General features: G+C 44.4%; 5 protein-coding genes across 9 annotated transcripts; 2 read left to right on the forward strand and 3 right to left on the reverse strand.

Annotated features, from left to right (window-relative positions):
* Positions 1–500: 500 nt before the first annotated feature.
* On the reverse strand, positions 501–8,521 carry Duox (Dual oxidase). Its single transcript, XM_076416753.1, has 19 exons — positions 8,303–8,521; positions 7,011–7,091; positions 5,719–5,900; positions 5,293–5,665; positions 5,062–5,228; positions 4,767–5,003; positions 4,525–4,716; positions 4,212–4,465; positions 3,956–4,157; positions 3,272–3,901; positions 2,879–3,217; positions 2,515–2,824; positions 2,082–2,456; positions 1,804–2,021; positions 1,526–1,751; positions 1,240–1,472; positions 1,033–1,188; positions 843–971; positions 501–787 (listed from the first exon to the last, which is right to left on the reverse strand). Exons 1-19 carry the CDS (start codon positions 8,364–8,366, stop codon positions 659–661), a joined length of 4,497 nt encoding a protein of 1,498 aa, XP_076272868.1. The 5' UTR covers positions 8,367–8,521; the 3' UTR covers positions 501–658.
* A 7-nt stretch (positions 8,522–8,528) lies between these two features.
* On the forward strand, positions 8,529–12,651 carry LOC143204241 (putative fatty acyl-CoA reductase CG5065). Of its 3 annotated transcripts, none has more exons than XM_076416774.1 (10): positions 8,529–8,652; positions 8,712–8,847; positions 10,648–10,843; positions 10,900–11,208; positions 11,272–11,467; positions 11,525–11,720; positions 11,781–12,020; positions 12,073–12,181; positions 12,243–12,391; positions 12,451–12,651. In XM_076416774.1, exons 3-10 carry the CDS (start codon positions 10,652–10,654, stop codon positions 12,629–12,631), a joined length of 1,572 nt encoding a protein of 523 aa, XP_076272889.1. In that variant the 5' UTR covers positions 8,529–8,652; positions 8,712–8,847; positions 10,648–10,651; the 3' UTR covers positions 12,632–12,651. The 3 variants fall into 3 exon arrangements, with proteins under 3 accessions (XP_076272889.1, XP_076272888.1, XP_076272886.1); XM_076416773.1 differs by lacking the exons at positions 8,529–8,652; positions 8,712–8,847 and adding exons at positions 9,742–9,808; positions 9,867–10,001; XM_076416771.1 differs by lacking the exons at positions 8,529–8,652; positions 8,712–8,847 and adding an exon at positions 9,859–10,001.
* Positions 8,890–9,609, reverse strand: LOC143204249 (biogenesis of lysosome-related organelles complex 1 subunit 4). Of its 2 annotated transcripts, none has more exons than XM_076416785.1 (3): positions 9,454–9,609; positions 9,105–9,401; positions 8,890–9,045 (listed from the first exon to the last, which is right to left on the reverse strand). In XM_076416785.1, the coding sequence occupies exons 1-3, from the start codon at positions 9,526–9,528 to the stop codon at positions 8,977–8,979; spliced, it is 441 nt and encodes a 146-aa protein (XP_076272900.1). In that variant the 5' UTR covers positions 9,529–9,609; the 3' UTR covers positions 8,890–8,976. The 2 variants fall into 2 exon arrangements, with proteins under 2 accessions (XP_076272900.1, XP_076272899.1); XM_076416784.1 differs by having other exon boundaries at positions 8,890–9,051.
* Positions 12,645–17,691, reverse strand: Not3 (CCR4-associated factor Not3). Its single transcript, XM_076416765.1, has 12 exons — positions 17,422–17,691; positions 17,050–17,282; positions 16,839–16,994; positions 16,607–16,786; positions 16,405–16,543; positions 16,150–16,334; positions 15,993–16,095; positions 15,678–15,937; positions 15,479–15,628; positions 15,085–15,423; positions 12,829–13,038; positions 12,645–12,767 (listed from the first exon to the last, which is right to left on the reverse strand). Exons 1-12 carry the CDS (start codon positions 17,444–17,446, stop codon positions 12,669–12,671), a joined length of 2,079 nt encoding a protein of 692 aa, XP_076272880.1. The 5' UTR covers positions 17,447–17,691; the 3' UTR covers positions 12,645–12,668.
* Positions 17,692–17,756: 65 nt separating this feature from the next.
* Sirt7 (Sirtuin 7) lies at positions 17,757–20,485 on the forward strand. 2 transcript variants are annotated; one of them, XM_076416767.1, is made up of 6 exons: positions 17,757–17,896; positions 17,951–18,113; positions 18,173–18,486; positions 18,541–18,801; positions 18,857–18,990; positions 19,047–20,485. In XM_076416767.1, exons 2-6 carry the CDS (start codon positions 18,066–18,068, stop codon positions 19,934–19,936), a joined length of 1,647 nt encoding a protein of 548 aa, XP_076272882.1. In that variant the 5' UTR covers positions 17,757–17,896; positions 17,951–18,065; the 3' UTR covers positions 19,937–20,485. The 2 variants fall into 2 exon arrangements, with proteins under 2 accessions (XP_076272882.1, XP_076272881.1); XM_076416766.1 differs by having other exon boundaries at positions 17,951–18,102.
* The last annotated feature ends 543 nt before the right edge of the window (positions 20,486–21,028 follow it).

Here is a 21,028-nt window from a genome sequence, read left to right on the forward strand (position 1 = left end):
GTGTGATTTCTTTAACCTTTTGAATACCTTATCACAGTTCGTACAAGTATTTAATAAAAAATGAAACCTTTGATAGCTCTGTCGACAATTTCCAAATCGGAAAAAGTAATTTATTTTTACAAAATCTTAGAAAACATGGGTGCATCCTCCCAATAACAATGTAAAAAGAAGCCTCTAAACTGCAATCAGTAACTTATTAATTTACATCACGAGCAATTTATGAAAATAGCGTCAAGAATCTCGCCTTATACAGTAGATATGTCTAAAAGCCTATCTTCTATCTGCAATATATAACACCTTCATTAAATAGACCAGCAGCAATGTTATCAGGGATTTTAGAACATTTTAACCCAGAATGTTAGAACATGTCGAAAATGAGTTCTCATCACTAGGCAAATTAAAAAATTTAGAACACATCCGGTCCAGCCTGGCTGTTTACATTTCTCTGTACAAGTTTTAGCCATCACTATAGATCAATTGATATAAAATATCGAAAAGCGTTTGTGGTGTTTAAATAAGTTTATTTTGTTTAACATAAATAGGTGTATGATACAAAGCTACTAGTAAAATATAATACAAAGAACAACTTTTCACATGAAAATTGAAACTAATACTTTTAAGTGGGCGTTAAGTACCTAGGAGGACTCTTGGAATCCATTTAGCCAAAGTTTTCAAAGTGATGTATAAAATAAGGCAGTTTCCTGCCCATGTTGACCTCGTCGCATGCGGACATGATGCTTTTGGTCAGGGGCCTGGGGCCGCAGCTAAACACTCCAATTTTGCTAACCTGAAACACACGATGTGGAAATTTCTTGACTTTGATGGAGGGCGGTGTCACTTACGTAGCTGTGTCTTTTTTGGACGAATTTTAAGAACGAAGTCATATCGGGCCGTCCGAAGTGATTGACGGCCTTTAGTCCAGTGAAAATGGACGTTTTGGACAATCGCTGGAAGTGGTTTTCGCAGATGTACTGGAAAAAGTAGACACGGTGGTGCTGTTTTATGAATACTTTATAGGCGCCAAGCTCTTACCAGCATAGTAGTCCTTAAATCGAACTTGTGGAAAAACTGGGTTATAAAGATGTGAATCTCTAAAACGTTGGTGACGTCCTTCTTCTCCACGTCCCTGAGCACGTCTATGAACCACTCAAAGTGCTTGTGTGACGGGCAGATCCACAAGAAATAAACCTAAAAAAGCCATCTCACGCGTAAAGTCCGTCGACCGTAAACCCCACTTACCTTTTTGCAAGCCACGCCCGAGTATCTATTGGTGGACGTGCCAAATACCAAATCGTTGAGGATGGAAGCGTAGGGGGTCACACCGATGCCGCCTCCCACCATCACGGCCACCTCAAATTTGTACCAATCCTGGTTGCCTCCTCCGAAGGGCCCGTCCAGCAAAATCTTTGGTTGGTCTTCGGGGTTATAGTTGCACGGATCGAAGTAGTTTCGCAATTTCCACGTCCAAGGCCCTAAGAAGTTGGCTCTTTTAAAAATAGTGCTCGACGATTCAGTCGATCCTCACCTTGCGCTTTGATGTGACACGAGAGGAAGTTTTCGTGGGGCGCCGACGTTAAGGTGAAGGAATGAAATTCCCGATCTTTGAAGGCGGTGCAGGTAAGTCTCACCCACTGGCCCGAGAGGTATTTAAGATTGGGCGGCCGGTAGAACTTGACCTTGATGACGTCGGACGGGAGCAGTTCCGTTTCGAAAACGTCCAACGGAATGTATCGTGTTCTCAGACTCACCACCTGTAAAAGAGAGAAGTGAAGGAGATCCCATGAGCCGAGTGCTTCACGCTACCTTGTCGAGGGTGAAAATGATCCCCGGCCCCACGAAGAACATCCAAAATCTTGGCGGCCCCGTCAGCCGGGCGAGTCCGTGAATCAGGCAAAGCACGTACAGTAGGACGTACAGGCTGTGGGTGAACCAGAAGAACTTGTAGGCCTGCTTCCGAATGGTGGGGTGGGCGAAGACGAAAATTATGCACATGATGATGAAGAGAAATACGCCGGTGAGACCTGCGAAGGAAAAAGGAGAGCGTTTTAGCTCATGGCATTCGTCGTACCGTGACTGCGTACCTGTGACAGTCTGAAACAGCCAGAAACTGATTCCAGGCTTGTAGTCCGAGGGGAAGCGTATCTCGTTAGTTAAGCATTTGAGGTTCTCGGCCGACTGGGTGGAGATGTGATAGAAATTCACTATGTGGCCGACGGTGTGCAGAAGAGAGAAGAAGAGCGCCGTGCAGGCCGCGATTTTGTGGAATTGAATGTGAGCGTCTAGAGGAATGTACTGTTGTATGGAAAAGTCCTTCAGCTTGGTGATTAGATTTCGGGACATGGTCAGCAGCAGCATGCAGTAGCAGAAAGACAGGGAAGCCGCCGATCCTCGCGTAATGGCGATGCCCACGCCCATTATGTGGCGCAGATCGGTGTGCTCGGCCATAAAGGAATAATCTGAAATGGCGAAGGTGATCGGTTGGGCGGCGGAGGGTCGGCGAGTGGTTGGACTTACGTATGAACCTCTCCACGAACAGGGCGATGGTGATTACATAGAACACGAACAGATAAAAGATGTTTTGTCTATTTTCCTCGAGGAACGTAGTCAAAATGTCCAATTTCAATCTAAGCCAGGTCTTCTCGGCGTCCACGCTGGGCTCGATGTGGAAGCTGGTCATGCGCGCCACGTTCGTCGAAGTGTCGAGGAAATTCTGCTTGGCCCCCTTGCAGTCGAGGCCGATGGCCACGAAGTCGCCCTTGTACTCTTTCATCATCTCCTTAAAGTCCTGGTAGGTGAGGTAGTTCTTGTGCTGAAGGCCCGCGTCCTACAAAGCAACGAATCGTTAGTTGAGAGAAGCCATGGCGGCCAAATGTCGTACCAAGAACATGCCGTCGATCAGTTCCGTGACGTGGTCGTCGGACAGACTGGTAGTACGAGCGATCTCCACCAGGGAGCGCAGCATGTCGGAAAACTCCTCCTTGTCAATGACGCCGTTGCGATCGTTGTCGCACATGTCGAAGATGATACGCAACTTGTCCTCGGTCTTTCCCCTGGAGAAGAGCACCACCGTGTCCAGGAACTCCTGGAAGGAGATCCTACCGTCGCCGTCCTTGTCGACGATGTTGAACATTTTCTTGACGAACACGGCGTCGGTTTTCATACCCAACGCGCTGGCAAACTCGGCCTTGGTGAGCGACGTTCTCATCACCGTCACGACCTGCAATAAAGAGTGGCGACATTCGGGCGAGTCGGAGACCCTCGCGGCACTTACCTCTCCGTCCGTGGTGGAATCGCTGCGTCTGCGTCGCTCCCCCGGCCTCAGCCCGAAAGTCAGGGCGTAAGCCTCGCGGAAAAAGTGCTCTAGTTTCTTCTCCCTGCGCTGCTTAGTTTCCGCCTTGGCCAGCATGATCTCGCGGACCACCTGCGTCAAGGCCATGCTCTTCTTGTTCGAGTTGAGGAAGTGTTCGAGCTTGGTCAGGAACTTTTTCTTGTTGGTCACGGAGTCGAACTCCAGCACCAGGTCGTGGTCCCTAGGCACGGACAGCAGCACCATGGGCTTTTTGGCGGCGGTGACATCCAGGGACTCTTCGACGGCGACCGGATCGGTGCTTTTGAAATCGATGCTGCGCAGATTCTCGCCCTTTCGGCCGATGATATTGATAGAGGCCTCGGGCCCAAACTTGATTTTCACGATGCGCTTGTGATTGGCGTGCAGCCACTCTTGTACCACCATCGTATCCACGGGCAGCTTGCAGTTCTTGGCCCGAAGCTCCTCCTGCTTCACCTTGAGGCGGCGACGGCGGCGGTTCTGCAGTTTGACGACGCCGTAACCCGCCCCGGCGCACAGGATGGGCACGAAACCCAAGAAGACGCAGGCGTAGATGTAGACCAGCTCGTTGCCCTAGAAGAGATGGAATGTCAATTAGCTGGGCAGGGAACGAGTGTCGCCGGCTACCTCGAAATAATCGTGGCCGATCATCATCTTGCAGGGCTCCATCTGGGACACGTTGAGCTGCGCAGGCTGCGGACAGGGGTCGCCGTTCTTCCAGAAGAAGACGTCGCGCTGGATGGCTCCGGGGAGCACGTTGGTGCTGTTGATGATTACGTCCCACAACCTGATTTTGCGGATCTCGGCGATCTCGGACGATGTGAACAACCTGCCGCAGATAAGGCGTCAACGCCTGTGGGCTGACGTGAGGGACGCCACTTACCCGCTAGCCTCGTTCTCGAACCAGAAACGGTCCGAGTCGCGCAACCTCGCGAACTGCTCTTTGATTACCGTGCGGAAGAGTTCGCCCGGACGACCGTAGCTCTCCAGCATTCCGCCGACGTACACGTCCACGTTGTCGATGTCGTCGGCGTAGGCGGCCACCAGCATGCGTAGCAGCTCCGGTCGTTCCTTGAACAGCTTGGGATTGATGTCGGTCCAGTTGCGGATCCTCGGCAGCCCGAAGTGCACGCGCACCTGCGACATTCGACGGATTAACGCGGCGAGTCCGCGCAGCTGTTGAAGGGCGAACTTACCGTGTTGTAGTCTGCAAGACCGTTGTCGCGGCCTCTCATAATGTTGAGTGCGCCCAGGTCCCTGCGCGAGAACTCCATCGGCCCGAAGAGCTTGTCGCGCACGTCCGAGCACAGTACCGCGTCCTCCCTCTCGGCCAACTGCGAGATCATACCCATGAGCAGCTCCTCCACGGTGTTCCTGGTTAGCACCTCCTGAAAACGAATGCGACGGTCAAGGCGTCATGGCGGCGGCGCACTCTTACGTTCGAGTCCCACCAGGTGGCGCAGAGTCTCAGGGCCAAGTGTCCCATGGACGTCTTCTTGAAATTGCACTTGGCGTCACGTCTGTACAGTCCGGGAGGGATGAGCGAGTGACCGAACCTGAAGGCGGCGCTCTGGAACACGTGCGTGACGCCGGGGTGCACGTTCTGCTGGTAGCCCTCGTACGGCGGCAGTGACTCGCCCAGGAAGGCGGGTAAGTACTCGTACACGATGATGTTCTGCAACAAAACCATGTTTAGGAGCGGCCAAGCGACGCCGAAAGGAACAGAAGGCTACCTGCAGGGTTGCCACCACCACGCGCCGCGCCTTCTGGAAGATGTCTTCGTCCGACCAGGTGGGGTTGGCCTTTTGTATGCGGGCAGCCACCACGTTGTGCCAGCGGAAGAACAGGATGCTCAGAGCGAGCAGCGCCGGGTTCTGGTTGGATCTCGGATCGCCGAGTACTGCACAAGAAAGAAACCAGGAGAGATCAGTCGGACGGGAATGCGTCGCGTCTTATCTACTTACGGAACAGCCTCTCCGTGCTGAGAGTTTTCATCATGTGCGGCACGGGATTGTTAAACAGCGGCACCTTCTTGTAATTCCTGACCGGTAGCTTGCCAGAGCGGTCCGCCAGAAACGTTCCGTTGGTAAAGGACCGCATGGAGCTGACCCACGGCTCGCTGGTGCTATAGATGAAGCTGCCGTCGATCCAACTCGTCACTTGGTTCACCTGCTCCCGGGGATTGTTGGGACTCTGACCGGTTTTGCGGTCGTAGCTGGCCCGATGGAAGGGGATGTACTTATCACCCTTGCACTCCCGATCGTACGTCTCGTCGCACTTCTCGATTTCGATATGGTGCAGCTCGATGGGACAGCCGCTTTCGCTCGCCATTACCACCTGAAAGGACAACTGAATGATGCGAAACAAGACATGTTGTGCCGCTAAGTTACCTCGGACGTAACCAGCTGACCGAAGAAGGCCAGCAACGTTGTTCGATTCATCATGGACGGTAACCCATCGATTCCCTTCATGAACAACCGGCTGAGCTTCCTGGCACTAGGCCTGTCCTGTCCGGACAACATGTACACCCCATCGGCATAGGATGGCGGGGCTCGACGAATAAGATGGCTGTCTGAAACGTAAGCCGTACAGTCTCCTTCGAACGCTTCACGATAGGCTCTGCCCATCGCCCTCGTCTTTATCGTATATATGTAAACGAAAAAGAACTAAATTCGTGGCATGCTCCGGTCGCGTGCTTGCGACACCCAGCCACGCCCTCGACTTTGCTAAAAAACGGAACCGGACACCGCGCATAATTTTAGTTCGTTTGGAGAATCGGGACGCCCAGATCAGATTCTTGTGTACTTTCCGAGTCCAGTGGGCAAATTATATCGCGCTACCTGCGGCTCTCAAGGCCGTAAAGATCAAAATACACCGCCGCCACCGCCTCGACGTCAATTAACGAGACACGGATCTTCCAACGACTGTTTCGTGGGTTTCGCCACGAGCAACTACAGAAAAAATCGCACGGCGTATGTGGTTCTCTGCGGTTAGTCGGCCTCGATGTAATCTCGCCTGTCCAGTCTCTTCCTTCATCGTCTTCGCGCCACGACTGGAGGGAGGTTACAAAGGGCCGAACATAAAGAACATAATTGATCGGCAAACATTGGGATGCGTCAAGGCCAGCACGACGGTGTTGTACCCTCTTCGAGGCAGAGCGGTTTCGAACAAAAAGCGCACGAGCCAGCGAAAAAAGACAATGGCCAGATATCCTTCGGCATTAGTTACGATTGTTATCGTGGACCGGAGGAGAACGGAAGGTTGAAAACAATCGAAAATTACTTTCAACTGCAGCTGCGTCCACTATGCAGCCGGTCACGTAGCGGCCGAGTAGCGATCTGGCCGGCGCGCGAAAAAATGACCTGCCGAAGAACACGTAAACCAGAGCTAGAAGGAACCGAGCGGCCTTTCTTTTTTATGCTTCGCGCCAAATTCACTGTCAACCGCGAGAACCGTGAACAGCCAGCGAAAGCAACGGTCCATATTGTTTTGTTCCACATAATGATCGACAATCTAGTCGAAGGATAAATTACGACAACCGAACCGCTGAAGACCGCGGACGAAGCTCATGCCGTGCACGTAGTGGTATCCCTTGACATTTTTCGATGGTTTCTAGCCACGGCTCCAAGTGAACCGTGCGAATCGCGCCGCGCATTCCTTTCTTGTCCTATCAGTTTCTTACCTGTTGCGCCCCAGCTCGGATGAGCCAAGTTGTTGAACCATCCGTCGTACCGTTGCTTCTCCACTTTACTATGAAATTGTCCTGGAAAGAAGCGAATTTTTGTACTGTCTGTTAACACAACACAATCACACCTTTAATTTATTCAGCTCTTAAGCAATTGACTAATTCGGCAAAATATAAAACAGTTCTTGCCAACAAAATAAATAGTATCGGCATACATAATTAAAAATCAATAACACCAAATTGATTTCCCAAGAGATGCAGCACTTTGTGGAATAAAAAACAAAGGAAATTAAATACCAAATGAATAATGACTATTTAGAAACAATGCTTCTAATTTAAATATTTCTCCAAGACTGTACGCAACACGTATGATTTGTTATTGCGTAATGGTTTCAAAGCAAAAGTGTATTTTTTCGTAGCTGACAAGAAACAGAACATCATCATCTCAACTCTCCCAGAAAATCTCATCATCCAAGGTACCAACAATCAATTAAGATATCAGCAAAATTGACATTTAACGTCCACGTTCCAATTAAAAAGTAATTAATTTGTAGCCCTGAAGAAAAAAACACCACCAGTATCGTTTACACAGCATGATTATGCATCAAGATAAGGTGATGAACAATCGACGTTCTCGCGCTCAAAAAATAAACAGGAGTTTTCAGAAGACTTGCAAATAAAATGCCCTGTGAATAATTCGATTCAAGGTTCGGTGGAGAAATGTGCCTCTGCATAAGAGAATTGCCATTGTTATTGTTCGTATGGCGTTACGGCCGTGGCTCATATTGATAAAACACTCCAAAACACATAATCTGGTCCAAACGAGAACCGATCGTTGTAAGGATAAAAACCGCAAAAGAGAATTGAATACAAATTAAATTAACCATTCGTAATTGCAGCCGCGGTTTCCTACATAATTGGATAAACATTCAAATTTATTTGCGAAATATCTCAGGGTCTATTAAAAAAAACGAATCAAAACGTTTTTCGTTGGCCTTAAACGTTTTTAAAGTGTCTAACGCGATCTTGATCACTTTTCAGATGAAAAAAGCTGCGTTTGAACTGTTTCTGAACGGAATGAACGGATGAAACCGTGTCAATTAATATTTACACACATTTTAAACAGACGTCCGAGTGGAAATCGCAGCCATAACATGCTCGCTAAGGTTTAGTTGCAAAATAAATGTTGTAACCCATCGGGTAGCATTGAAACTCGATTACACACACGGATTACACGATTCGAAGAAAATGTTTTGATGCAAAACTGTTTTAAGGATAGTCATACGTACCCGTACTGCCCAGTCCCAAAATACCGATTCCGATCAGACACATGTACGCTGAACTCACAGCCATACTGCTGAAAAATCCAGCTATAAAAATACAAATAAACGATGCTCACTATAGTCTCTTCACTACTCGATTCGGTTCGATTATCATATTTAAGTCAACGGCGTCTGTTTGAAACCAGACGCGCTCCGCACCATCTGCGAACATAAAAGAAACTGAAGACCGAACGAAGAGAAAGTCAACCAGTCTGAATCAGAATCTCCCACCAAGCAAAGGTCGGTGGCGGACGGGACGGCAAATTCAGTCAGGATTTTTTTCTATGGTCAGGATTCCAGTACTCTTTTTATCAACGGTTGTCAGACAGTCAATACCCATACATTAATTATTTTTCTTATTGTAATTAGTTCTTAGATCATACTAGCCATACACTTTAATTATGAAAGGTCAAGGATCGGCTTTGCACAGAAGCTTTTGAAATAAAACAGGAAATCAACCACGTGACGTCTACTTTTTAATTATCACATAGGAAAAGATGATAATTAATCAAGTAAGCTTGAATACTATTTTTAGGTTAAAATGAAATTCCAACAACGCAACAAATAGATTATATATTTCACAGATGTATGTACAATAGTTATAAAAAAATTAAATAATATATCTAAATACAAATATAGAATTACATAAAATAATCTTCGGTTTTGAATAGTTCCACCGAAGAAGGCGTTGGTTTTCGCTCAGCATTAGCCTTTTTCTTGAAAAAAAAATTTATAGGTTAGATGTCCCAGAGGGTTATCAAAAACTTACAAATAACAGTGGCGTTAACAGATTCGTAACTTTACTAGCAGTGTCTGTTACATTCAATTTTGCTTCGCTCTCTTCGATCCTGGCTTCCAGTGTATCCAAATTATGTTTCACGTGAGCAACCAATAGTTCAGTGTTGTCGATTTTCTCGCATAAAATGTCAAACTCCGACTTATACTCCATTATAGAATTCAGCAGATCTTTTGAATCTTTTATATCGGGTTGAATAAACGCGAACATTGTTTCAAATTCTTCTAGCCTGGCCAACATTTGCTCTATGGACTTGTTTATAGGAACTAACTGAAAATAATTTCCTACAAAATTACACTTAGTTACATTAGCCCTCAGTTACCTTTTGTTCTAAATTGCAATCGGTAAAAAGTTTACTATATCCCTCTGAGGTTTTCTTAATTTCGTTGCCTCTCATACTTATTGTTTTGTATACGAAACGTCACAACCGAAAATAGATCAACCATCTGTCAAAAGCAATGCAATATGCTGCAACCAACAACGAAGGACGTATTACTGGTTTCGGCATAATCTATAAATAATTAAAAAACAGAACCGCAATCGGCAATAAATGTGTTGGCAAACGACGTGATTATTAAAATATAATTATTGGTATTTAATGATGTAAATTATTCATAAGTCAAATTACATCCGAGAAACAATTAGACTCTAGGAAAAAAGGTAAAGGTGATCTCTAGGTGAAATTTGAAAATATTAGAACGTCGCCGCCAATAGTAATCGTTGATAAATGTATAGGCGGTGGGAATTTTTACGAAAATTCTGCTCTGCTAAACTAACTTCAGTAGATGGTACGTTGTCGTTGGCGACACGTTAGCACATTTGCCTTCCTAATCTTTTACGAACCCAGAAACCAGTTTATCATTCGGTTGTGTAAGTATATTTTTATAATTTTTTTTACCAGTAATCAACAGGTCTTGAAAAAATACTAAATTTAATTTTTATTGACATTAAAAGTGCTGTATTTTGTTTAGAGTTACTTGTTAACGTTCTATGTCTAACTATAATAGATTTAGTTATAGTTTTAAATGTTAGCATATTTGGAATATGTCAACAGTTTACAGTTATAAAAATATCATTCATACGTCTTCAACCATTCTTAATGGCAATTTAAGAAAGTCGTAACGTTCTTTCCTTGAAATTAAGTAATACATATTCTTTAACTGATGCTAAAACATACCTCGTAAAAGATATGTTTGCTCGTTTTATGACCGGAAAGAATGTTATTACCGAAAACGTATCAAAAGAGAAAGCGTTTATTTACTCCGATATACTATTTCACGTACGAAATTACGGAAATGCGTTTGAGAAAAAGTCCATTAGTCCAGAACGGTCGCTTTTAATTGGCGCGTAAAAGAGGAAAAAAATTTCGTCAGCATTCGATTACTTTATGTAATGGATCTGTTTGGTAACGTTTTCACTACACGACGGCGTAATATCTCACATGAAATAAAACAGAAACATCTTCAATGACCATATTCTAAGGAAAACGTAACAGAACGAGGTTTTTGTTTTACAGCGAGATGAGAAGCAAAATCGCACGATGGTATGACGGCCGAAGCGTCCTGGTCACGGGCGGCAGCGGATTCATGGGTAAAGTGATGTTGGAGAAGCTGCTGTACTCTTGCGATGGCATAGAGAAGATTTACGTGTTGCTGCGATCGAAAAGAGGCCGCACTCCGCAACAAAGAATCGACGACATGTGGAAACTTCCGGTGAGTGGAGCAGCGGTACCATCATCGAACGCACACGTAATCGGGATCGTTTGCAGGTGTTTAATAGACTGAGGGAGAAGGACACGAATGCCGTGAATAAGCTAATCCCCGTGGACGGAGATCTGTTCAGCAAGGGACTCGGTCTGAAGGACGCGGACGTCCGGCTGCTGACGGACAACGTTTCCGTTATATTCCACATGGCCGCCACGTTGAAACTGGAGGCTACGCTCAAGGACGCCATCCAACAGAACACCGAGGGCACGGCCATGGTCCTAGATTTGGCCAAGCGAATGAAAAAGTTGGATGCTTTCTGCCACTTTAGCACGGCCTACTGTTCCGCCGACATTCAGGTCTTCGAGGAGAGGGCAAGTCGTGAAACAAGCACGCGATCGTCATGAAGTCACTAAAGCTGTTTAACGACGTTCTAGGTCTACGACACCAAAGACAAGCCCAGAGACGTGATCGATGTGGTGAAATGGATGAACCCGGAAGCGCTGGAAACCGCCACCAAGATGATAATATCTCCGCATCCCAACACATACACCTACAGCAAAAGACTGGCTGAGAATCTCGTTGCTGACGAGCAGGAGAATTTTCCTGTGTGCATAATTCGACCTGCCGTGGGTAAGAAATCTTCGAACAACCGGTTGACGCAGACGCCATTGAAAAAAAATGTTGTAGTTTGTCCCGCCGGTCTCGAGCCGATGCCGGGCTGGGTGGACAGCCTCAACGGACCAATGGGCCTCCTGGTCGCCGCCGGCAAAGGGGTACTGAGATCAATGCACTGCGTTGGCTCCAACAAGGCGCAGGTCATCCCCGTCGACTACGCCATCAACGCCAGCATCGTCATAGCCTACAAACTGGGATCGGAAAAACCGTAACAATTTTCCGTCGAGCATCTGCGACTATCGACACTGACTTTAACTTTTTGCCGCAGAAAGAACGACGTACCCGTCTACAACTTGACCCAAGACGGAGTCATCTCCATCACGATGGGAGAGGTATTGGACATGGGTAAAGAAATTGTCTATCGAAACCCCTTTGAGATGCAGGTGTGGTATCCGGACGGTGACATCCGCTCCTCCAAGCTAGTGCATACCCTTTGCTGCATCTTCATGCACTGGTTACCGGCCTTCTTCATCGACCTTTTGATGCTGATATTCCGACAGAAACGATTGTGAGTATACCAACGTCCAACTGAGACTCTCGACTAACCACCCTCTTGACAGTATGATACGCATACAGAAGAGAATCCACCAAGGACTGGAGCTGTTGCAGTTCTTTACCACTAGAGAATGGAACTTTGCCAGTGATAGGTTCCTGGCGCTTTGGGACGAGGTAAGTTGTCGGATCTCGCGATTGACATGAAATTTTATTTATCTACAACATCCAACGACAGATGGACGAAAAGGATAAGAAGACGTTCAACATGGATTTTCACGCCATGCCAATGGAATGGTACTTAGAGCAGTCCGTGTTGGGAGCGAGACAGTACTGCATGAAAGAACCTCTCTCGTCGCTGCCTCGATGCAGGAGGCAGCAGAAAGCGTAAGCATAAAACGATGATCCCCAACAGATTCCTTGATATCGTTCTCGTCTGCTTCCAGGTTATACGTGCTGCACAAGCTGTTCGTGTTCACACTCTACTACTACTTATTCTACCTGCTGAGCTTGTGGTGTCCCCCCGTCAGGATCCTGCGCGACCTCCTGTGGGAGAACGTGGCCAAGTTGTCTCCTTACCATGAGTCCAACGATAGTGACACGGTGCAGATGAATGTGGGACGTTAAATAAAAGAAATTATTTTAAATTTTCTATAAATAATATTTAATTAAGATCTCTATCCTCTAAGTATTTATATTCAAAGGTGAATCCCTCCTTTTTCCTCTGTCCCCACTTTTCGTAGTCAAAATAGATATAGGTGCCCTACAACAAACCACTTGTTGCTTGAGGCGCTCTCACTGCCACGCAACTGCAACCCACTCACCTGCTCGTATTCCTCATTGATAATCTTGGGCTCTTCATGTCGCTGGAACCACATCATGTACTTCGTGTGGAATCGCCAGCTCTGTTTCTTCAGCGCCTTCGCCGCCAGATACTGCGCTTTGGTGCCTTCCATGTAGTAAAACACGAAAAACAGTGTCTCGGTCCCCAGTCGCTGGTAGAACTCGGGCGTATCAGAATTAAACAGAGGCGCCTGCAACATACAGACACTGTAGCGGCTATCACCGATAGCTAGGGTTGCCAACCATACTTTAGAATAACATATCCTACATAATCTATTACGACATTGCATAAAAATATAGTATTCGAAATGGAAATTAAGTGGTTTTCGATATACCCTAATGTTTTTCAGATGGGCGAAATTTGAAGTGACCATTACAAATTATATATATTGTAAGAGAGACGATTTACATTTGTAGAATATTGCAGAGAAAAATGATGAAAAATGCAATACGATGTTAAAAAGATAACGATATTTAAAACAATTATTTATCAATCCATATGCATTAATGTTATCATCCTTTAAAAGTTTCTCCGCTTTTTTCAATCACTGAAACGTTTTCGGAACTGTTTCTTTGGTAGAACGACAATATCAATACAGTGGAAAATGTAACAGGTACATTTTGAAAAGTCCCCGGCCTGACACATAGATAGTTTTTTAGTTAGCCCTAACCCCCAAAAGATGCATGTATAAATTTGACAGCTGTCGGATTATTAGTTTGTGAACTATAGCATTTTGAGTGAAACAACTTTTGTTATTATGAAAAAATGGATAAAAAGGATCTGGCGTGTTGATAAAATATAGCTTTTTGTAAGGAAAAAAATACAGTTGAAACAAAAACTTGGCTTGATGCAGAGTTTCCGGACACTGCCCCAGTAAAATCAACCATCAAGGATTGGTATGCTATGTTTAGACGTGGTAAAATGAGCACCGAAGACGATAAACGCAGTGGACGCCCAAAAGAGGTTGTTACCAACGAAAACATTTAAAAAATCCACAAAATGATTTTGAATGACCGTAAATTGAAATTGAATAAAATAGCAGACACTCCAAAGATATCAACTGAACGTGTACATCATATCATTCATGAATATTTGGGTATGAGAAAGCTCTGTGCAAAGAGGATGCCGAGCTCACTTTTGATCAAAAACAACGACGAGTTGATGATTCGGAGCCGTGTTTGAAGATGATCAAGCGTAATAAATCCGAATTTTTGCCTCGATATGTGACAATGGATGAAACATGGCTCCATCATTTTACTCCGAAGTCCAATCAACAGTTGTCCGAGTGGACTGTACACGATGAACCCACTACAAAGCGTGGGAAACCGCAACGGTCGGCTGGCAAGATTATGGCGTCTGTATTTTGGTATGCGCATGGAATAATTTTCATGAACTACCTTGAAAAAGAAAGGACCATCAACAGCGACTATTACATAGCGTTATTGGACCGTTTGAATGACGAAATTGCCGAAAAACGGCCGCATATGAAGAAAAAGAAAATGGTGCTTCACCAACACAATGCACCGTGTCACAAGTCAGTAAAAACGATGGCAAAAATCCATGAATTGGGCTTTGAATTGCTTTCTCATTCACCGTATTCTCCAGATCTGGCCTCCAGCGACTATTTCCTGTTCTCAGATCTCTAAAGAATGCTCGCTGGAAAGAAATTTCCGTCGAATAAAGAAATGATCGCCGAAATTGACGCCTATTTTGAAGCAATTGACAAATCGTACTACAAAAATGGTATCCAAATGTTGGAGGGTCGCTATAATCAGTGTATCACCCTTGAAGGGAATTATGTTGAATAAAAAAAACTAATTTTGCTAAAAAAATGCGTTTTACTCATAATACTCGGAAATACTCACAACAAGCAACAAATCCCGCTAATTGGACCAAAGCAGTTACTTTTTAAGAACATACTCTTGTATATTTGAAAATGAAAAATTTGATAACTTACTAAATAAAAAAAACCATTCTTATTAACACTTTGTTACCGTCACGTCAGCTTTCACTAAGCCAGAAAGAGTATCACACCATCCATAAGAATAAAAAAAAACGAATTAATTATTTAAACTTCTATTTTGATTTTTTCAAAGCTTCAAAGAACACAACAAAATGTTAGTGTTTGCCTGAAAACATTACTGTATTTTCAAGAGGTTAAAAACAGTAATTTTTTTCTTTGATAGGCTTTCCTTCTTTCCTACCTTAAATTGATATATATGTTTATTTTTCCCACCTGAATGTAATAAGAGGGCGTATTGCACGGGTTCCGGGGCAGATAGGTCCTAATTCTCTCAGTATCGGACGGATGGGGCATATGGTAATACGCGGCCTCCATTAGCTGGAACTGCTGCTGGTGCTCCTTCTGCAATGGCACGGCTCCCAAGGGAGCCACCCCTAGTAACGGCGGTATGTGCGCCTCTGTCTTGGCCTGCGTCCGGGGCGTTTCCAGTATAACCTGTTGTTGCTGCTGCTGCTGCGCCTGCTGTTGCTGCTGCTGTTGATTCTCTATCGTCGTTCTGTCGATCACCTGTTGCGCGATGGTCTTCAGAGTAGACAGTTCGACAATTTGAATCTGCAACGGAAACGATTAGTAAAAGAGTCGCGTTTTCGCCTTCTCCACGATGCACCTTCTCCATGATATCGTTGGGGAGGTTCTGGGGCCCGTCCGTGTTGGAAAGCGGCGAAGGCGCTGCGCTATTGTTCGTGTCCGGGGTGCAATTATTTTGTACTGGGCCGTTGGCGGGTTTCTGGGAGGTGCTTGTGGAATTCGTCGATGTCTGAAAAGACGAAAGTCGAGAACTGTGATACACGCACCACGGACCTTACCTGGGAGGCTATGGATGAATTTACAGCCGACGTGTTGTTCGAACTGGACGCGTTCTGCTGAGACGACGATTGACTCACGTTGGGTATCACAGTTGGAGGGTTGCTCTCGCCGTTGCTGGAGCTCATCTTCGACGCTGGGTTGTTGGCCGCTACCGCCGCGAAGTTGCTGACGGTCGTCATGTTGGATATCACGGGGGAGCTCTCCCGAGCCGCCAGGGAGACTTTGCTTGGCGTACTGCTCGTCAAGGTAGTGGTCTTGCCTGAAACTCGACGACGTTAAGCGTCCCGACGTCCGACTCGCCGGAAAATACTCACCAGAGGGCGTCGACGTCGCGCTGGCACCACTATAGTTCAACATGGAATTTGTACTACTGTTCAACGAGGATGGGGTGGCTCTCACAGCGGTCGGCTTCACCGGCTTAGAAAAAGATTATAGAACTGATGAAAAAAAAAAAAAAGCTCTTATGGTTACCTTTGTTTGCTGTTGAACCTCTTTAGCGATGGCTTTTTTCTCCTCGGTAATGCTGTTATCGTTGGAATGACTAAATGCGGTAGAATTAGTTAAGCCGCCCGCTGAAGGGGCTGGAGAGGCGATAGGTGATGAGCCAGAAATCATTGAAGTCGGCGTACCACCGGTCTCGTTACTGTCTGTTGTAGCTGCGAAAGAACAGATAGTTTCATCAAATCTCTGTTACCACTCCCCCAACACCGATGATGATGATGATACCTGAGGATGGTAAACCAACTCCCGACAATTCCACTTCATCCAATCCAATTATATCGTCATATATGAACTCGTTATCTTCAAAATCGGGCTCTTTCCACGATTCTATATAATACTCGACGTTATCTTTAATAGGTTTTATCTGCAACGCGAAAACTCGGTTCGGAACTGCGCCACTACCAACCCGAAAAACAACATTGCTCACCTGTTTTACTTCTACCGACTCGTTCACCAACATCCTCAACAGAGCTTCCAATTTCTGGATATGAAACCTATGCCTTTCTAACCTCCCTTTTAACTCGTCCATGCGCTCCTGCTTATCTTTGTCCAACTTTTTTTTCCCTTTCGATAGCAGCTGCTCTATTTCACTCTCAAAGGAATCAGTCTGAAACCATCCCCCAATAATACTACCACAAAATATTACTCATAAAACCAACCTGAATTGAAAGTTGATCAATGGACATGTTCAGCCAATGCTGCATTTCCTCCTTCTCTTTTTGAGCAGGGTCCAGTTTCTGAGCTGCCCCCAAACCTTCTTTCGAGTAAGCTTTTGTCTTTGTTTCTCGTTCCACTACTTTAAAACGTTCCATTTGCTACATGGATCATTCATCAGTTTTCGTAAATTTTAAGCAAGCGACCACAACTTACAGTTTCGATCAGTTTTCTATTATCCATCAAAATACTCTTGTCTTTAATCTCGCCTGAGGCTATCCAACTTTTGATTTGATCTCGAAGCCTCTGTAGCTTCTTGATTTCCTTCTTGAGGTCCGCCTCATACTTTTCCTTTTGATTGCTGTTCGTGGCATTATGAACTTTTTGCCAGATATCTTCGAACGTCTCTACTCCTTCAGTTACTTTTTTTAAACAACGATCTATTTCCCCTGAAACGAAATTTAACTATAAACCTGCGGATCATTATGCCGCTTACATACTCAAAATACATAATAACTATTGTATTTTAAAACGCATCTAATAAGGCCATCTCTGTTGTTAAAAAAATAATGTACAAAAACTAAGTACCTTGAAGTTTCCTAGTCGCCGCCATATCTGTCAATTTCAATGCATTCTAACGCTCTTTTAGCCAATATGGACAAGGTACCGTTAAACAATTCACACCACAACCAGTCAAAACGAACAGAAAAAGACGAATCTGTTAATAAATGTTCTTAGGTCTTAAATTTTTGGCTGAAAAAAAATAAAAAAACTGTGGCTTTTTCTCAGTACTGCTTCTTCAAGAATTTCAACATTCAGCACAGCCAACCGAAATCTACGATGTTTGACGTTAATCTGTAGATCGATTAGATCTGCGGTGGATTCGAACAAAACAAAACTGAATAATTTAAACAATTTTGGAACGGCAATTGTACCGTCTGTAGATTGTGAAAATATAATCGGGATGATATTAACAATTCCTAAAACTTGACAGGTGTTTTGATCTACTGGCAAACCAAACAACACAGTTATGAAGTGAACCAAAACAAGTTAACATGAGAGAGTGACTAGTTTTGTTTTTACTCGGTAGTCTCTAGAAGTAATTCGTTTTTCTTAGGAATGGATGACATGGATTGCGAGGACATAGCGGAAAATGAATCGGCCGAAAGGGAAAATACAGCTTCGAAAAGAATACGATTATTACGACCACAAAGTGTTCAACCAAAGAAATTATGTGCCAAGGAGGAAAGGACTGCAAACTTACGAAAAGTAGGACGCAAGTCGGAATATGTTAAATGTGTGTTAAAAGTAACAAGTTCTAGTTAATGTGTATTTTAAGGTATCTATGATTTTACAAAAATCAGAACATAGCCGAACAACAGCAGACTTGAAGACGCTAGAGAGATGCTCCAATATTATTGAGGAGGTTCAAGGGAGGCTGAAAAAACGGGAGGCTCTAAAAAAACGCCTGGAAGAGTTTGAAGATCCAGAGGATGTTTTAACAGAAAAATGCCAAATATTGGCCCAGGCAATAGCACAGTCTCAACATTTGGTGGTGTATACTGGAGCAGGTATTAGTACAGCTGCTAAAATTCCGGATTATAGGGGACCCAACGGTATTTGGACGAGATTGAAGGAAGGCAAAGAGATTGAGTTAGTGCTTATAAAATGTTTGGTTTTGTATTTCTAGTGTTTGTGGTTTTTTAGAGATCACGACCTATCCTTAGCGGAACCAACTTACACCCATATGGCCTTGTTCGAGTTGTATAGACAAAAAATACTAAAGTATGTTGTGTCACAAAATTGCGACGGATTGCATCTACGTTCCGGATTACCTAGAACTGCACTCTCTGAACTGCACGGTAACATGTATATTGAAGTATGCAAAACATGTAAGCCTCACAGAGAGTACTGGAGGGCTTTCGATGTCACAGAGAATACTGCCAGATACGCCCATAAGACATACAGGTGAGTTGTAAAAAATGAGTATCTGGGAGTGTTGTATTGACAGGAAACATTTTAGGAGATGTTATGCATGCAACGGACCACTGCAAGATACAATCGTACACTTTGGAGAAAGAGGTAGCTTACAGTGGCCACTGAATTGGAAGGGGGCTTGCAAGAATGCCAAAGAAGCCACGACAATTATTTGCTTAGGTATGTAGATTACAAGAAAACTATTTGAAAAGAAGCAACTGTTGGTTTATTAACAGGTTCCAGCTTGAAAGTGTTGAAAAAGTACCCTTGGCTATGGCAAATGAATAAACCGGCAAAGAAGCGACCGAACCTGTACATTGTGAACCTGCAATGGACGCCCAAGGACGAATGCGCCAACGTCAAGATCAACGGAAGGTGCGACGTAGTGTTCCGGAAGATCATGGCCATGCTGGGCATCTCGGTGCCACGGTACAACAAGTGTTCTGACCCAATCTTCCAGCACTCTACTGCTTTGACCGAACTGGAATTGCACACGACGAATCAGCCGGTCCTGAATTTGGAGGGCGACGGAAAAGTGAAGTCGGAGGAATTAAGTCGCGCCGAAGTTCAAAAAGACTGTTTTAGTGATAGCTCTGATCTCAATTTCCACTGTGATACTAATAGTGATAATAAGAAGACGCTTCTGAGCGATGTGTCCCTCTTCGTGTTTAGCCGATACACGGAGCTGTTCCTCTATCCGCACCAGACGAGTTTCTTGTACCCCGGTCTGCACAGCATCATCGATCCGCTGCCGGCCATTAAGGAGGAGACCTTCGTCAAAGTGGAGGCAGACGCGTTCGTCGGCGAGCCAGCCTGCAATTTCTGCCACAGAAACTACAAGTCTGTCAGTTGTTTATTTTACAAGAAGGCCGACCCGACCTTCAGCCATCAGAAATGGCGCTACAGCAAGATTGAGAAGAGAGACAAACCAAATGTGTGTCTGTGCTGTGACTATACCACGGAGGAAGAGGACGAGGCTGAGTTTAACGCCAATAGCAGTAGCGACAGGGAGGCCAGCAGCAGTTCCTGTGACAAGGAGCAGAAGGTGCGAGTGCAAGCGGGGTGGTTCGGTAAAGGTTACAGAAAGAGGAGGAGGTTCAAGAGGAAGATGGCGGAGTACAAATGACTGGCAGTTGCTTTCGACCGTTCGTTTGTCACGTGCGGAATTAGTCAATTTAGGATTAGAATTGTATAAAACGACTTTTTTACCGTGTACCTGGCGTAAAAGTGGCAAAATATTAGGTTAGCGCGTTTTCGATCGGCGGCAGCTGTGGACGGCTCAGTTCAGTATTTCCGGATATTTCGTAGTTGCTCAAAGAGTGTTGGTGTAATCGTACGTGTCGGAGGCGGGGATCGCTAGTATTAGTGCTGACAATGTGTCGATAGCGGTGTTTGATGTATGCACGTGTGTTACTTGTCTCAGTATTACCTTTTACCGGAAGAAGTAAAAGCATTTTAAGGTGTCTTTTTTAATTATTTTTATTTATTTTCGCCATAGGAATTGTACGAGTCCTTTTTACTGAGTGTTCCTTACTTTTTACTAAACACTACCACAAAACGTACAACAATTACTTTTAAATTACCTGCGATTAGCTGTTTAAACTTTACAAATATTTTTTTAAAACATTTTGTATGTGTTTTTTTTTATTTTTATTTAATATATTTTAATTTTTTACAGTTTGTTTTATTTTCTTATGCTTCCACATAATCGATGCTAACGAAATAATTGTCTAAAATAATTGAATCATAATCGGCTTATTTCAATGATACTAAACTATTAATTCAACCTCTGAAATTAAGAGAAGAAAAGTTGACGTATATGACATATTTATTCAATCGGTCCGTCGGATACGTCAACATACATTTTCTGCGAAAGAAGCATATAAGAAACCCGCGATATTACAAATCTGCTCACATAACAGCAAATATATGCAAGAAAACATTCTTTGTATTAAACGGCACATTTTTCTTTATGAATAGTTAAAGAGGTCAAATATTGCTCGCTTTGGAAAGATTGGTCATGTTATAAAATGTATAATCAATTAACTAATTTTAACAATAGATTAATAGTTATTTTTTTATTCTTAAACCTAAACTGATTTCATTGAATTTCCGTCAATATCATTACTCTTAACGTGTACAATTCTCCATATATAAATACAATTCATACATTCTGACAGCACTGCCAGCTAAAATATAGACTTTTAATATATGGTAG

The sequence above is a fragment of the Rhynchophorus ferrugineus genome, unplaced genomic scaffold (genome assembly GCF_030347505.1).
Source record: "Rhynchophorus ferrugineus isolate W39M unplaced genomic scaffold, kcgeb_rfMv2 rfM10, whole genome shotgun sequence".
Classification (NCBI taxonomy): Eukaryota; Metazoa; Arthropoda; class Insecta; order Coleoptera; family Curculionidae; genus Rhynchophorus; species Rhynchophorus ferrugineus.